Below are 18,030 nucleotides of genomic sequence, written 5' to 3' on the forward strand. Positions count from 1 at the left end.
TCGTTTAGGTCACATCCAGGATATACCGTACACAGATCCCACAAAAACTCAGCTAAATCTTCCATAGCTGTGCACAGTAACAAAACTGCACACAGAAATCATAGTTTAATGGGAGTCAGGGCTAAGCCGTTCATATACTTAAAGGGAATGTGTCAGCAGAAGCGAACACAGGAACCTAGAACAGATAGATAGCTTAGGGTCACCTGAATCCAATGGCGTTTTCCCCTCGCGAATCGGTGCCTCCATTGCCGAGATATTGGCCATTATTCAATATGCAAATGAGCACCGCGGTGCCGCCATTGTTCAAAGCAGCTCATTTGCATATGGACAAAAATGGCAATATCTCGGCAATGGAGGCTCCGATTCACGAGGGGAAAACACCATTCGATTCAGGTGACCTTAACCTATCTATCTATTGGGCTCTCTTCATATGTTGGATTCTGGTGACAATCCCTTTAAGGAAACCCTAGTCCTCGAAATAAAGGATACAACTATGTTCACCTTCATCCCTTGACTGGCAGCTAGTGAGAGGAGGTGGATCTTATTAAGGAGGAGCTGGGGGGGAGGCTTCTGCTGCAGACACTTGTCTTACAACCACCCAGAGGACAGTGAGAAGAAGGAGAGGCTTCTGGGACACAGTCAAGTCATCAGAGACACTATAAAAACAGGGCAAAGCTATGTACTTGTGACATTAGTGAGGAGACGACAGTTACCTGGCCCGGCCACAGGGGGCTCCGGTTTGTGCGACTTTAACGGGTCCAGACGATCCTTCTCGAGCTGTTTCCTTGTACTCCTTTGTCGAGGTTCTCGGAACATGGGAAGAGCGTGTGCTGTTTGGAGAAAAAGACAAGACTTTACTCGCAACTGGGAACAATCTCTCCCTATTTGTATACAGAACGTCGGAGACGGTGCAGAAAATATATTCGCTGACCTTTCGTCGAGAACACGGTGGAACAGAAGTGAGACATGCCTTACATTTACCTACTGTAAAAGAGCCATCCTGCCAAATCAATCTGGATTCCCTACAGAAACAAAAAAATCTTCTGCTGGCTGTGGAAACAATGTTCCCTAGGAAGGATTTCCCCGGCCTAGTAGAAGACGGCGGGCCAAAAACTGCACAACATCAGCGTGTCACTGAGCTGAGGAGTCACAGAGCCGCCAGCCCCCAGGAGAGAACATTAGGAAAACATTTCCACAAAAAAATTACAGAACTGCCTCTGGTCCTCACGTTCTCCTCTTCAGACAGACTCCTTATGGGCAGGGAGGTTTTCATGGTCTGGTTCAACGGGAGATTGCCAAGGCTATCCATTTACTAGGTTGACCGCATGGACAGGCTAAAGTTGTATATAGGGTTGAGCGATCGGGATCAGAAAAGATCGGCTCCCGATCGGCGATCGAGCAAATTTCATGATCATGATCGGCTGGAAAATGATCGGAAATCAGATTTTGAAATCTCAAAATTGGCTCAACCCTAAAAGTGACTTTTCCTATAGAGAAGCAATGACTAGGGCTGAGCGATCGGGAAAGATCGGCTCCCGATCGGTGATCGAGCAAATTTCACGATCGCGATCGGCTGGAAAAGGATCGGAAATCAGATTTTGAAATCTCAAGATTGGCTCAACCCTAAAAGTGACTTTTCCCATAGAGAAGCAATGACTAGGGTTGAGCGATCAGGATCGGGAAACATCAGATCCTGATCGGTGATTGGGCAAATTTCACGATCATGATGAGCCGGAAAATGATCAGAAATCAGATTTTGAAATCTCAAGATCGCCTCAACCCTAAAAGTGACTTTTCCCATAGAGAAGCATTGATTAGGGTTGAGCCATCGGGATCGGGAAAGAACGGATCTCGATCGTCGATCGAGCAAATTTCACGATCACGATCAGCTGGAAAATGATCGGAAATCAGATTTTGAAATCTCAAGATTGACTCAACCCTAAAAGTGACTTTCCCATAGAGAAGCATTGACTAGGGTTGGGCGATCGGGATCGGAAAAGATCGGCTTCCGATCGGCGATCGAGCAAATTTCATGATCGTGATCGGCTGGAAAATGATCGGAAATCGAATTTTAGAATCGATCCTGAAATCTCAAGACTGGCTCAACCCCAGTGGTATACTGTGGTGGTTGGAAATTTTTGGAATTCTTTGGATGCTGCCTCTTATCTGAGCACTATATAGTGGTACTATGTGGGCTAAACATCTGGGTCAAGAAGAGAAGATGGAGGAGAAGACAAACACCAGGTTCTTCTGCTCTGAGTATCCAGACATGGCATCATAAAGAGAGCCCTGTTTACTCTGCACTATGGGGCCCTTCTCGTTTCTAGAGAATTTTGATACCAAAAAGTTTTTTTTTTTTTTTTTGCAATATCAAGATCAGACCACTGAGAACCTTAGCGTTCAGGAGAATGGAGGTCCTCAAGTGGCCCCAAGTTTGTGAATGGACTGCTGGAGTGCATCTTCAACCAGGGATCACTTTTATGGTACTTCCAATCCCCTGTAGTCCCATACGCTCCATCCACATGGGGCACTCAGGCCCCTGTTCTCATAGTTAATAGGGGTATTAGAGGTCAGTCCTCCAGTGATCACACGTTTAATCTAGGTATATGGTGGTTAAATCCAAAGGGCTTGTTCGACGGTGTTTTTTTTTTTTTTTATATATATATATATATATATATATGAATAGAATGGGTTAATTTTTTTTTGTTTTTAAAAAAGCTATCCCCACCAAACAGATTCCCTTTAACGTCACTTCATAGGTTCCCGGCTGGTCTCTACTTCCTGGTTTCTTTTGACACACAGGAAGTTCTACTCAGCCAATGAGTAGAGGAGGCGGGGTCACCACTGCTGCCACTGATTGGCTGAGGAACCAGGAAATGGAGACCAGCCGGAGTCAGAATGGGAGCGGCAGGGGATCAGTGAGGGGAATCCTACTTCTTTTTATTTCTAGCCTAGTGTGATCTGTATCTATATAAAAAAATTTTTTTTAAAAAAACCCCTTTAAAATAGACACAAGAGAAACTACAGGAGAACTTGTTTACGGAAGTTTTTTTTTGTAGGATCTGAAGAATACAAAATTAGAATCCAAAAACATCCCGAAGACCAGGCCAATATCATTTCATAGCTCTCACGTTTTATCTTTGGCCTCTCCGCACAGTAACGACTATTAAATTTAATGTTCTGCAATTTTTCAATTACATTTTTTGGATTGGGCCGGAGCAGATGCGAAACCTAATAACAGGATTTAATGAGGAAACGGGATATACGGACCCTGGGAAAAGATTTAGTTCAAGTTATGGCTCTCGTCTGTTGAGAAAAAAAATAAATAAATCATCACTTGCCAAAAAAAAAAATTAAAGGTGGACGATACGTGAGCTACCTAAGCCCCGCCCTCTAATTCCCTGACGACACCGTGGACCCACTGTTCCGTGGCGGCTACAGTTCTTTTGGAACCAGAATAGAAACAGCGCCCTCTATGGAAGATGGCCATACTGCCAGGGCCTATTTTTTGGCATGGAAAACTGGGCAATTTCCCAGGGCCCCAATTTACTAGACCCCCTAGTGGCAAACTAAAATGTCTGGAGTATTATTGATTGGTGTGATCAGGTGGTATTATCAATCCTGGGACTTATCTTTGGTATGGAACTATTATTCGGATAATGCATATTATTTGGGCCCTCTACGGAAGCATTATGTATATGGCAGTGGTACCTTAGCAGTGTATGGCAGTAGTATTTAGGCTGTATATGGCAGAACTCTCTTGGCAAAATTTAGGTATATTATTGTGGCTTATATGGAGGTAAAATGTGGTATTTTGCGATCTTGGTAATACATAGCGGTATTCTTTTGGTTGTATAAGGCAGCATTATCTTGGCATTAAATGGTAGTTTTTGAGTTGTATATGGCACCATTATCTTGGCAGTAGATTGTGCAATTTTGGGTTGTATACTGTGTTATCTTGGCAGTATAGGGTGGTATTATTTGGGTTATATATGGCAACATTATCTTTGCAGCATTTAGTGGTAAGATTTTGGTAGTACATGGCACCATTGCCTTGGCAGTAAATTGTGGTATCTTTGAGTTGTATAGGGCAGTCTTTCCTTGAGCAGTATAGGCAGTATTATTTGGGCTTTAGGTGGCAGTATTTTTGACAGTATTATTTGAACTGTATATGGCAGTATGTTCTTGGCAGTAAATGGCAATATTATTTGTTCTGTATATCGCAGAATTATATTGGCAGTATTATTGTGGATGTATATGGCAGCATTTTCGTGGTAGGTTGCATATGATATCATGGCAGTATTATTTGGGCTGTATATAGGAGCATTATCTTGAGCACTATATGGCAATATTGCTTGAACTGAAAGGTTAGAAACAAACTGGGCCCTTACTTTGCTTGTTTCTATTAGACCCTGATCTGCACGGAGGAGTCATGATGCTAGCGGTAAGTCTACTATGCAGGACCTCCATTTATTAGCCAGAGTCGAGAGAGCCGCAAAGAGAGTCTCCTTGTCTGGAGGACCCAACATGTCCATGGATATCATGAACAGCCCACTGATATCTGGAGAACAGTGTAATACTCCATTTCTCCTGTGGGGGCACTGCAGGGAAACAGAACACTCAGATCTCAGTAAAAGGACAGCCTTCGATCAGATTATTTTGGGAGTCCGAGCAGACGATCCCTTTAAGCATAGACTCCCGCATTAAAACCTTCATTTCATGGGGCTCAGCATAGGCCATGCCCTGACATTTCCTAGAAAAGGGCCGGGTGGTCTCTGTTCTATGTTTTGTCTGATCTGTGAGTCAGCATATGTTACAACTCTGGCACCACTTCTGCCAATTTGCATTTACCGTATCCTGCCAAGCCGCTGCGCGCCGCCGCTTAGCGGCCATATTAAATTGCAATAAAAAGGAAAAAGAAAGGTGGGCGGCGGATGGGGCGGCTCGGGTTGCAAGCCTCTAACCTTATGGTCAGGGATGAAATGGAGGAAGAAAAATGGAGGAAATGTAATAATTCTCCGGTGCCCTCAATGGACGTCCAACGCGGCCGGGCATTACCGATGAGAACTGTATATTGCACAGCAGGAAGTTCCCCGCGTTTCGACATTATTAGATTTCCAGGTAATGGGTTTAGTGCTGCAAGCTACTCCACGTCCCGCATGAGTCCCAACCAGGTCTGGGAGCGGCAAAGACTTCTGGATTTCGTTTAACTTAATGGTGCTCTGACTTGGAGGGTCCCGGCCACCTGGTTCTACTTACAGGGAAGATCAGGAACGAAAACATGTAACGGAGAAAAAGGGCAGACGTGGCTCAGCTTACTACAGAGAGGGGCAAGGAGAGGTCTGGGATGGACAACCTCAGAATAAGCCATATTATGCCAAGACCCCATGGTCACCCTAATTTACATCGCTACATGTTACGACAAACCTTTAAACTTGCCCCATTTGACCCCATCCAGTCTCTTGGTGCCCCCATACACTAATCGTTCCCTTCTCTTTGTAACATATAGCAAAGCTTCCTTAGTGCCCCCGTGCATTATAACTGTACGTCTCCCCGCACATGCCCCATTTGACCTCACCCAGTCCCTTGTCATTGTTCCCTCCTCCTAGATTTTGTCACAGACAATAACCCCACTCGTGGATTCTACGTCACATGGTATTCACGTACGGGTAATGATGTAATCCTGGGTAAGGGTCTCCGCTTGCCGAGCTTTTCGTTTCGTCTTCACCACACATAACTTTGCTCCCCTATGTGAAAGGAAAGGTGACAAGTTAAGAGGGGGTGTAATGGGTTAAAGTGAATAGTCTTCACCTCCATTTTGCGTTTTCAATCTAAATAGCACAATCAGGGTTCATTCAATTTGTGATATACCATTATAGCGCTGCGGCCTGATACAGAGAGCCAAACTCTCTGCAGAGAGGTTCAAAAAGGTTCAGACTACTTGCAGCCACCACTAGGGGGAGCTCAAGAGCAAACTATTAGAATACAGTATAAAGTAGCTCCTGAGCTCCCTCTTGTGGTGACTCTAGGTAGCCAGAATTTTAACATACCCAGGCAGCTCTGTTTCAAGAAATGGATTCTCAAGTACTGACTTCTATGAAGATATATTAAAGTCAAGCTTGGAAACACAAGGACTAGGGGTGGGTTAAAAGAAAGGAAATTCACCAAACCCTGCTTCATACTTCTCAATGGGACTGTCAGCGGGGTACCTATACAACTATTACTCCATGAAGACCAGGGGTACAAGGGAGCTCTGTTCTCGAGATTGGTGGGGGTCCCATTTGCAAAAATATATTTGGAGACGGGATATGTTGTATCCCCCATAAAAAAGTTTTCCATGCTTAATTATTGCTGACCTATCCTTTAAGGATCAACTGAAGATCAGCAGGGATCGGATACCGAGCACCGCCACTGATCAGCATTTTGAAGAAGTTGCAGAATTCGGTGGTGAGCTGCGGCACAGCGCCATGCATTGTACAGTGGCTGAGCTTGGTATTGCAGCTCAGTTCAATCCCTAGAATGGGACTGAGCAGAGATCGGGCCACCCGATCAATGAAAGCAATGTCACTAAGCATGTTAAGTGGAAGCATCACTGCTGATCAGCTGGGGTCCCGGATGTCAGATTCCCCCGATGACCTATCCTAAGCACAAGTCCCAGATAACCCCTTTAAGTCTTCCTTTGGCGAAACGTTAAACACATCCCGAAACCCAATGGATAGTGACTGTCAAAATGTGCACTACACACACATGAGCCTGCAAGCGCGGTCTTATCGAACGTATGGGATATTTTCTTCCACCACAGCTGGCTGGGTAACTCAATTTTCTGGTTGGCGGTGCAGTAATTGGCGAGCGCGAGTATTATCGCCAACCGTCTTCCACTTGATGGGAAAACGCTCTGCAAACATTAACATTCTGCAGCTCTGCGTCCCCCATACACAGTCATAAGAGGCCTTTTACTGCCCCATAAAATAGCCCCCGAAACAGCAAATAACACAAGACAGAAGACATTACCCCGACCAATAGAACAGACAGCGGCCATAAATGATTGAAAATATTCACTAAATTATTAGACATCGCCGTGACCTCCGGGGGCGATACAACAGGTACGGCTTTATGGCCTCCTCCCGTGATCCAGGATGAAGGGAAGCAGATGTGCAGCTCCGAAGGTCATAAAACTCATAATGCCGGTCCTTTATATGGTCCTTGCTCTTTTTATGGGCTACATGACAAATAGTGACCCTGGGGCGCGACCCCGTGAAACGCGACTTCATCCTCGGTCACTATGAAAGCCAATGAGTCACCAAATGAGTGGTCACTATGACAGGGGCTGTCTGATGGGGACAAGTGACGGATATTAGAGGGGATGATCGCTATGAGATAAAGGGTTAATGACCAACTAGAGCTCAGGATCAAAGTTTTGGGGCTGATCCAAAAGTAAAGCAGATGCACAAATGGTTCTCTTACTTTGCTACAATGTATCAATGGGTGTAGCAGCTAGTTCTAGTTGATCAAGTCTAGACAATGCTCTGTGAGAGCAGCACAACAGCATCAGCTAGTTTGTCACAATGTATCAATTCCACTAATTAAGAGCAGGACTAGTTATGTACTATTTTGCTACAATGTGTCAGTCCAGAGTCCTGGCTGTTGAGCTCATAGAGCATTGTCTCGACTGGATACAATGTATCAACTGAGAGCAGGACTAGGTTTGTTTCAGTTGGCTACAATGTATCAGTGTGGAGTCCAGGCCGTTGAGCTCACAGAGAATTGTCTAGACTGGATATAATTCCACTAGTTAAGAGCAGGACTAGTTATGTACTAGTTTGCTACAATGTGTCAGTTCAGAGTCCTGGCTGTTGAGCTCACAGAGCATTGTCTAGATTGGATACATCAGCAGCAGCTGCACAAATCTCTCTGTTAGTTTGTTACAATGTATCAGTCTGGAGTCCGGGCTGTTGAGCTCACAGAGCATAGTCTAGATTGGACAGGGAATAAAGTGCTCGACTGCCAGGGGAATCCAAACTCTGACACCCCTAGTTATCTCAAGAATGGGGGTCACAAGTGTCCCAAGTGAACGGAATAGCCGCAACCATATTCACTTCAATGGGACTTCCTCGATGGTGATCTCCAAAAGGCCTACAGATGTGAATGATGCTGCGGCGGTGAATGAGCGATACCGCTCCCCTCCATAGACTCCATTAAAAAGCAAGACGTCTTCACAGTGAGTGGAAGGAGGAGGGGATGGTCTCTTCGTACAGTGAATGCAGACTGGAGGGGCTGTTTTTCCTCAGAGTCTCCATACACATATCTGCAAACAATTGCTCTGTGCATAGGACTGAATATTCTGCACCTCTCACATAGGAGGAAAAGTGTTCTATGTACTACTATCTACTTCTGGCTGCGTGTGTGATGACAGATGGGATGCCTGCATGTATTTGCCCTGTATTTGCAGTCCAGTGTTCCTGGAATCTCTTCTATCATGGTCACTTGGGCTTTTCTCACTATTTGTTTGCTCTTGTACAGTTACTCCTGGCAGAAGTACATGTAAAGAAACCAGTAGTAGTAGTAATAGATAGGGGAAGGGAGCAGTCAACTTCTTATTGGATACCAAGTATGACGATTATACCGTCATAGAACAGACTGCCCAGCAAAACCCAGCACACGAAAACTCAGGTCCCCTCTAACTCATCTGTCCTTAGAGATCACATATTTCTTACCTCTGGCTCTTGAATGGGTCATAATACACTTTGGCCAAACCATTGCCTGTTCCCACCATGATCTGATTCAACTTGGGATGCCACAAACATCGGACGATGCTCTGCAAGAAAGCAAAAAAACGTATTAAAGGTGGGCGATGCCAAACGGTAGCCATGTTTGTTTTATATCACCTGTCCATCAAACGGGTAAGAAAAAATATACTTAAAGAAGTTTTCAAAGTGTTCCATGTTGATGACCTGTTCTTAGGCTAGGTCATCAATATCTTATTAGTGGGGGAACCCTGCAGATCAGCTGTTCGGAGAGGCTGGCCCCTATTAACAGAATACTAAGCACAGTGCCGTATATTGTATAGTGGCCGTGCTTGGTATTGCAGCTCAGCTCCAGTCAATTGAATGGGACTGACCTGCAAACAGGCCATGCGACTGATAAATAGGACATCAATGGCCAATGAAGCCGAAGCAAAGCTTGCTTGAACGTTGCTGCTGCTTCCGCTCCATCTGCGGGTTCTGCTTTTTTATCTATGGACCTTTCACAGAAGATTATGGCACAGCTTGAAGTCTTCCAGCATCTCCCATCTGGAGGTCACAATAATCCTTAGATCCTTCTGAAATATCTTGTATTCTTTCAGTGTTCGCATATAGTTTGAGGGAACGGTCCAATTTATGAGTCTGACCTGATCTTGGTCTGTTAGTCATGGTCATAATAGTCTACTAATAGACTGACTGAGCCACAAGCCCCGAAGGTCACGATGGGAAGACAGAAAACCTCTCGGCAGTGGACTATGGTCCGGAGTCCTTCCATATAGATATGGCATGGCAACAGACCAGGAACGTTAGGTCTGCGACTCGGAGGTCACACCAATCCCAAAAACCTACTTCCCTTTGATTTCGCCTCTGCATTTCAGAAGCTGCAACTTTTTAGATGTATTTCATGGCTACAGATATAGGAGGAGCTGTGTTATGTGGGAGGAATTGTAACTGCTAGCATGAGAAATGGATATAAGTACATCCAGTGTAGACAATGCTCTGTGAGCTCAACACATCAGCGACAATCAATGACAAGCCCAACTCAAAATCTACACCAAAATCATTGAACCAATACAAAAGTAAAAATCTCTCTGATTCATTGCTACAATGTATCAGTCTGGAGTTCAGGTTGCCGAGCTCACAGGGCATTGTCTAGACTGGATACATTAACAGCAGCTGATCGTTTGTTACAATGTATCGGTCTGGAGTCCAGGCTGTTGAGCTCACAGAGCATTGTCGAGACTGGATACAATGTATCAGCTAAGAACAGGACTAGCTATGTACTAGTTTGTTACAATGTATCAGTCTGCAGTCCAGGCCGTTGAGCTCACAGAGTATTGTCTAGGCTGCTTAGACTGTACCAGTGTGGAGTCCAGGCTGTTGAGCTCACAGAGCATTGTCGAGATTGGATACAATGTATCAGCTGAGAACAGGACTAGTTATGTACTAGTTTGTTACAATGTATCAGTCTGCAGTCCAGGCCGTTGAGCTCACAGAGCATTCTCTAGGCTGCTTAAAATGTATCAGTGTGGAGTACAGGCTGTTGAGCTCACAGAGCATTGTCTAGACTGGATACAATGTATCAGTGTGGAGTCCAGGCTGTGGAGCTCACAGAGCATTGTCTAGACTGGATACAATGTATCAGTGTGGAGTCCAGGCTGTTGAGCTCACAGAGCATTGTCTAGACTGGATACAATGTATCAGTGTGGAGTCCAGGCTGTTGAGCTCACAGAGCATTGTCTAGACTGGATACAATGTATCAGCTGAGAGCAGGACTAGCTATATACAGGGTTACTGCCTCCGAATGGACACCAGAGTCTTCTCAGTCACTGACAGCAAGCAGAGATCTTGTACATGGGGAAGAATAGAAACACAAAGTCTATTAGAAAGTTCTAGAACTTTAACAGGGAAAACCCCTTTAAGCACTTTGGATCTAGATAAGTTAAATGGGTGGTCTGATTTGGAGAACCCATTTTAGATCCCTCATTAGAGAACTAGGACCTGGAAATCTGCGCACAGATAAAACCGCTGACACAGGAAGCAATGTGATATACTTTAACCTCTTGTATACCAGGGAGAGAAGAATCTTGGGGTCACAGAAAGTGAAAAAGGAAACTGACCCAGAAAAACAAAAAAGCGAGTGCTAAGGAGAAGATAAATGGATAGAATTGGCACTTGATCTATCCCCAACACTCAGAAGAGCGTGAATAGAATGAAACTAGACAGTTTATGCTGCGCGGTACAGTATGTCCGGACATCACGCGCTGTACATGGCGGGGACACGGGGGAATGCGGCCGCACAGAGAAGTCAGTGTTCCTGCTACTTACTCTAAGATCACCTCTGGGGAGGGAAGTGATGGATATACATGGAAACAGCGCTGGGAAACATCATCTATTCTGCACAGCCTGCCATGACTATGGTGTCTAATGTGTAATTCTCTATATGCCCTGCGGGGGTGCTGCAGGGAAATTGAACGGTTATTGCCAAGTTTCTCTGTAGATTACAACAGATTGCTGGGAGGCGAAGCAATGAGAGACAACGTGATCTGTTTATTGTCCAGCACACACAACTCCTATAAGAATTTTACCAATTGTTACTATAAGTAACATTACGCTGACAGACTCACCCCTAATGGTTTGGCTTTAATCCTTCTAGGCTTCTATTCTTCACCATTTCCAAAGTATTTGCTTGCTGTCAGTGACTGAGAAGACTCTTGTGTCCATTCAAAGGCAGTAACCCTGTATATAGCTAGTCCAGTTCTCAGCTGATACATTGTATCCAGTCTACACAATGCTCTGTGAGCTCAACAGCCTGGACTCCACACTGATACATTGTATCCAGTCTAGACAATGCTCTGTGAGCTGAACAGCCTGGACTCCACGTTGATACATTGTATCCAGTCTAGACAATGCTCTGTGAGCTCAACAGTCTGGACTCCACACTGATACATTGTATCCAGTCTAGACAATGCTCTGTGAGCTCAACAGTCTGGACTCCCCATTGATACATTGTATCCAGTCTAGACTGATAAATTGTAGCAAGCTAGTGGAGAGATTCATGCAAGTACTGCTGATGTATCCAATTTGGACAATGCTCTGTGAGTTTAACAGTCAGGACCTCAGACTGATATATTGCCTAGACAATGCTCTTTGAGCTCAAGACATCAGTAACTGCACAAATCTCTCTCTAGTTTGCTACAATTTATCAGTTCAGGCTGTTGAGCTCACAGAGCATTGCCTAGGCTGCTTACAATGTATCAGTGTGGAGTCCAGGCTGTTGCGCTCACAGAGCACTGTCTAGACTGGATACAATGTATCAGTGTATTAATCCAGGCTGCTGTGCTCACAGCATAGTCTAGACTAGATACAATGTATCAGTGTGGAGTCCAGGCTGTTGCGCTCACAGAGCACTGTCTAAACTGGATACAATGTATTAGTGTGGAGTCCAGGCTGTTGATCTCACAGAGCATTGTCTAGACTGGATACAATGTATCAGTGTATAGTCCAGGCCATTGAGCTCACTGAGCATTGTCTAGGTTGCTTACAATGTACCAGTGTGGAGTCCAGGCTGTTGAGCTCACAGAGCATTGTCTAGACTGGATACAATGTATTAGTGTGGAGTCCAGGCTGTTGAGCTCACAGAGCATTGTCTAGACTGGATACAATGTATTAGTGTGGAGTCCAGGCTGTTGATCTCACAGAGCATTGTCTAGACTGGATACAATGTATCAGTGTATAGTCCAGGCCATTGAGCTCACTGAGCATTGTCTAGGTTGCTTACAATGTACCAGTGTGGAGTCCAGGCTGTTGAGCTCACAGAGCATTGTCTAGACTGGACACAATGTATCAGCTGAGAGCAGGAATAGCTATATACAGGGTTACTGCCTCTGAATGGACACAAGAGTCTTCTCAATCGCTGACAGCAAGCAGAGATCTTGTACATGAGGAACAATAGAAACATAAAGTCTATTAGAAACTTCTAGAACTTCTCATTTATACAGAGATGAACATTTATCCCTATTCACATGGTGATTTCTGACAATCCCATTGACATGAGTGCTGGTCATGCTGGATTCACTGACATGGAGCAGATAGGAGAACATTCAGTCCTGTTCTCCTGATCATTGGTGGTCGCAGCGCTTGGACCCTCATTCATTTGATCCCTATATTGTGTATTCGCTGACACGACCCCTTTAATGGAGAGAACCGCCCAGAACCCTGGTGAGGATCTGCTGTGTATTTACTACCAGGCACAGGCTATGGCCGCTCTGCTACTAATGTATAAAGTGCAACTATTTTTGGCTTCTTTCAAGGAGCGCCAGGCCTCATATCTGCTGCTCTATGATGTGTTGCTTGACTTGTGCGTCTCTTCTGCTCCACTTGACCGGCCACAGCCAAGAGACAAGAGACCTGTCAGCTGCGGAGACTGTGAGCGTGCAAACGACATGCTGACAGCAACGGGCATGGCGTGTCATTACAGCGGAGCGCCACCCTGCCAGGAGGAGAGGAACAGCGCATGTTATTAGCCTGGAAACTGCATATGTGGAGCGAAATCACTGCCACATTATCATAGACTCGGTGCTTTATGTCATCCTTACAAGATGCTTACTGTCAGCGACATCTTGTTTCCATTGAGAGGCCGTAACCCTGTACATAGCTAGTCCTGCATTGTATCCAGCCTAGACAATGCTCTGTGAGCTCAACAGCCTGGACTCCACACTGATACATTGTAACAAACTAGTAGAAAGTTTGGTGCAGCTGCTTCCAATGTATCCAATCTAGACAATGCCCTGTGAGCTCAACAGCCAGGACTCTGAACTGACACATTGTAGCAAACTAGTACATAACTAGTCCTGCTCTTATCTAGTGGAATTATATCCAGTCTAGACAATGCTCTGTGAGCTCAATAGCCTGGACTCCACACTGATATATTGTATCTAGTAGAGACAATGCTCTGTGAGCTCAATAGCCTGGACTCCACACTGATATATTGTATCTAGTAGAGACAATGCTCTGTGAGTTCAACAGCCTGCACTCCACACTGATACATTGTATCCAGTAGAGACAACGCTCTGTGAGTTCAACAGCCTGGACTCCACACTGATACATTGTATCAAGTCTAGACAATGCTCTGTGAGCTCAACAGCCAGGACTCTGGACCGACACATTGTAGCAAAATAGTACATTAGTCTTGATTAGTGGAATTATATCCACTCTAGACAATGCTCTGTGAGCTCAACAGCCTGGACTCCACACTGATATATTGTATCTAGTAGAGACAATGCTCTGTGAGTTCAACAGCCTGCACTCCACACTGATACATTGTATCCAGTAGAGACAACGCTCTGTGAGTTCAACAGCCTGAACTCCACACTGATACATTGTATCCAGTCTAGACAATGCTCTGTGAGCTCAACAGCCTGGACTACACACTGATATATTGTATCCAGTCTAGGCAATGCTCTGTGAGCTGAACAGCCTGGACTCCACACTGATACATTGTATCCAGTCTAGACAACGCTCTATGAGCTGAACAGCCTGGACTCCACATTGATACATTGTATCCAGTCTAGACAACGCTCTGTGAGCTGAACAGCCCGGACTCCACACTGATACATTTGTGCACCTTTAGCTGACTTAACATGTCCTAAATCATACGACACTGAGAAAATCCAACTTGGAGCTGCTCAATGCACAAAACCAATCTAGTGAGAAACCGAGCTCCTTGGCGCTCCAGGCCACAATTACACCGGGTGACCCAAACCCGTCACTGGCGGTGAACCCAAGGTTAAACATGTAAATTGCGCCCTACCTGCTGCGCGCATCCGCTGCGATGGTACACGGCTCTACTGAATGGGGCTTTGTAGACCTGCTATGTTAATAGATCAGCTGACACGTAAAGGGTTAAAGCAACAATGGCACCGTGTCAAACATCGTAATTTAATTTGCGCCCAAGGTCACGTCTACATTTTGTGCAGAGATCTGCAATTCGCTTTGACAAGCAGGAACATAGTGGGAGCGCCGGCGACCGTGCCATCGCTTAGTGCGAGGCGAGTCATAGCGCACATTGGCGGTGACGGTCGCTGTATCCCGACACACGATATACAGACCATACTGCTGACAAAGTCACGGCGCGGATAATGGAATTTGTTTGGATTACGGATTTCCAGAGCGGCGATGTTCTCTATTTTTGTCTCTTAATATGATGAATTTTCATTTTATTTTTAGAATGGACTTGTACAGTGTTAGAAAAATCATGGCTGCTTCTTTGCAGAACGGCGCCACGCCTCTCCACAGGTCATAGGTGGTATTGCAGCTGTGTTCCACTCATTTCAATTAAGCTAAATGTATTTCCAGATACAACCTGTGGTCAGGAGTGGCGCTGTTTTTATATTCCTGCACAACCTGTCTAAAATAGGTCACCTCACAAGGACGAGTGAAGCCCGTATACCCTATTGGTCATAGAAGATCAGTGATTGACTCAGTAAGAGCGTCTCCTGATCTGGAGGACCCAGTATGTCCATAAATTACATGGTCATCATGTAATGCTACATTACTCCTGCAGAGGGCACTGTAGGGGAAACACGTAGCTTGCAGCCCCAACGACAACTTAAGGTTCAGATATTGAGGATCATTCCTATCAAATTGCTGGTGGTCCCTCACCCCAGCACCCTCACCGATCAGCCGCTGAGCCACAAATAACACAGCATAGTGGTTTTGCTAGGAGATCTGCCGTGATCCAGGATTGAACATTCCCCAGAACCGCAGCGCGTCCATTACTCACAGCGATGGCGGCGGGCGGGCGTAGAAATGATGTCTATTTCATCTCATTAGGTGAGACAAGCTGCTGCTAGATAATATATAACACATGGAAACTATTCACACTGCCAAAAATAACTGCAGAACAGACTGGAGGCCTGTAAGAGCGCAGGATCCGTCACAGTGTGCCAGGGTCATACGCGTCATGAGATCAATTATACGGAATAGCGATCAATGAGAGCTCAGCAAAGGGAGACGATCTTGGTATTATCCCGAGACGTCGTGCAGATGTCAATCAGGTCTGGTCACATGGTTTATGGGATTGTGTCGTGTCAATGGACAAGGATTACTAAGTTATACTAGTTATCTAATAGATATATCTGGATAAACAATTGTGATTGTTTATTTTCTGATACAGAGCTCCAAATCCCCTGCAAACATAAGTAAAACAATAAAACTCTGTCTGCCTGCAGTCACCACTAGGGGGAGCTCATGAGCTCACTGCACACTGATTAATCCTGAGTGCAGCCACCACTAGGGGGAGCTCATGAGCTCACTGTATACTGATCAATTCTGACTGCAGCCACCACTAGAGGGAAGTTCATGAGTTCACTGTATACTGATCAATTCTGCCTACAGCCACCACTAAGGGGAGCTCATGAGCTCACTGCATACTAACTAATTCTGACTACAGTCACCACTTGGGGAAGCTCATGAGCTCACTGCATACTAACTAATTCTGAATACAGCCATCACTAGGGGGAGCTCATGAGCTCACTGCATACTAACTAATTCTGAATACAGCCACCACTAGGGGAAGCTCATGAGCTCACTGCATACTAACTAATTCTGACTACAGTCACCACTAGGGGGAGCTTATGAGCTCACAGTATACTGATCAATTCTGCCTACAGCCACCACTAGGAGGAGCTCATGAGCTCACTGCGTACTAACCAATTCTGACAACAGCCACCACTAGGGGGAGGTCATGAGCTTACTGTATACTGATCAATTCTGACTACAGCCATCACTAGAGGGAGCTCATAAGCTCACTGCATACTGATCAATTCTGCCTGGAGCCACCACTAGGAGGAGCTCATGAGCTCACTACATACTGATCAATTCTGACTACAGCGACCACTAGGAGGAGTTCATGAGCTCACTGCATACTAACCAATTCTGACAACAGCCACCACTAGGGGGAGCTCATGAGCTCACTGCATACTGATCAATTCTGCCTGGAGCCACCACTAGGGGAGCTCATTGCATACGGATTACAATTCACTCTATACCAAAAATGTTAAACCTAAAAAAGTTGACATTAAGGGCTCGTCAAGAAAATATCTTTGTAGCTAATACCAATAGGGCCGTCCTATAGAGCGCTGAGGGTGTACGCCATCTCCCGTCCTCTTGAGTGAATTCTGTAGTAGGGGGTCTTCGTGAGGCATGCTGGATTTGGGCACGTGTAACTACTCTGGATGGGCAAAACCATAATTTATAAAAAAAAAACTCCTGCACCTAACGGGTCGTGCACGGGCCCCTATATACAGGTCCCCGACAAATCAAAAACTGTAACAATAACATCCATAAAAGCGCAGGGAGCGGATCTGCGCACAGTAATAGTCGTATACGGTTATAACCTCCTGCTGGGTCCATAAAGTGACAGCACCCGAGAGCCCAGACCCCGGGGACGGATTACTTGGGACATGCGGGTTATTGTGATGGACTCCAGGAGGTTGTTAACCCCTCTTTATGGGTCAAGGATTAGTCCAGGAGGCGGCTATATACACATATATACATAGCACAAGTCCTGGGTTATGTCACATGTTACACTGGCCGCGTCCTACTGTTTTATAGCCGTCAAAAAGTTGCAAAAAGCTTCAAAAAGTTGCAAAAAGTTTTTTGTATGTAGTGTCATCTACACGTGCGGGGGCTTAGGACAGCTTATATCCATTAAAACAGCATGGGGATCGGCGCTTGCTCTGGCAGGGTATAGCTCACGCTGGACAAGGGGGTCCAAATTAGGCAAAACCCCACTGATCACATGGACAGGGACCCCGTTGCCCTATAGAGGCTGAGCATGGCCAAAGCTACTCCATTCAGTCTATGTCCATGCTGGAGATAGCCGACTACTGTACTTGTGCATGCTCGGCCAGTGGTCAGACCCCCACCGATCAGCTATCCTCCATTCAAACTTGGGCCAACCCCTTTAAGCTTGACTATAAAAATGACCCACTTTTAAAGGACTGCTATCTATCACAAACAGCGCCATACCTGTCCACAGGTCGTGTGTGGTACTACAACTAAGTGTAACCTGAAGTGAATGGGGTCGAGCTGCAATATCACACACAACCTGTGGACAGGTGTGGCGCTCTTTTTGGAAGAAAAGCAGACGAGCTTTTGCAATCCTGAGTCAAGTGACCGTACGCATCCCCATTTTCCCGGATGACTCCACACATCAGCATGCAGTCAGACGGCGGATTCATTTACTATGTCGCCGAGTTGCGAGCAGTTAACCCACGGTGACACG

General features: G+C 45.5%; 1 protein-coding gene across 1 annotated transcript in view; it reads right to left on the bottom strand.

Moving 5' to 3' along the window:
- WDR70 (WD repeat domain 70) overlaps window positions 1-18,030 on the bottom strand; it is a 140,173-nt gene that overhangs the window by 13,457 nt on the left and 108,686 nt on the right. Inside the window, exons 14-16 of the mRNA XM_075267604.1 lie at window positions 8,715-8,815; window positions 5,668-5,747; window positions 714-830 (exon numbers count right to left, since the gene is read on the bottom strand). Coding sequence (XP_075123705.1) covers window positions 714-830; window positions 5,668-5,747; window positions 8,715-8,815 — 298 coding nt within the window. The remainder of the gene's footprint in view (window positions 1-713; window positions 831-5,667; window positions 5,748-8,714; window positions 8,816-18,030) is intronic.

Source organism: Leptodactylus fuscus, chromosome 1, assembly GCF_031893055.1.
Source record: "Leptodactylus fuscus isolate aLepFus1 chromosome 1, aLepFus1.hap2, whole genome shotgun sequence".
NCBI classification, from domain to species: Eukaryota; Metazoa; Chordata; class Amphibia; order Anura; family Leptodactylidae; genus Leptodactylus; species Leptodactylus fuscus.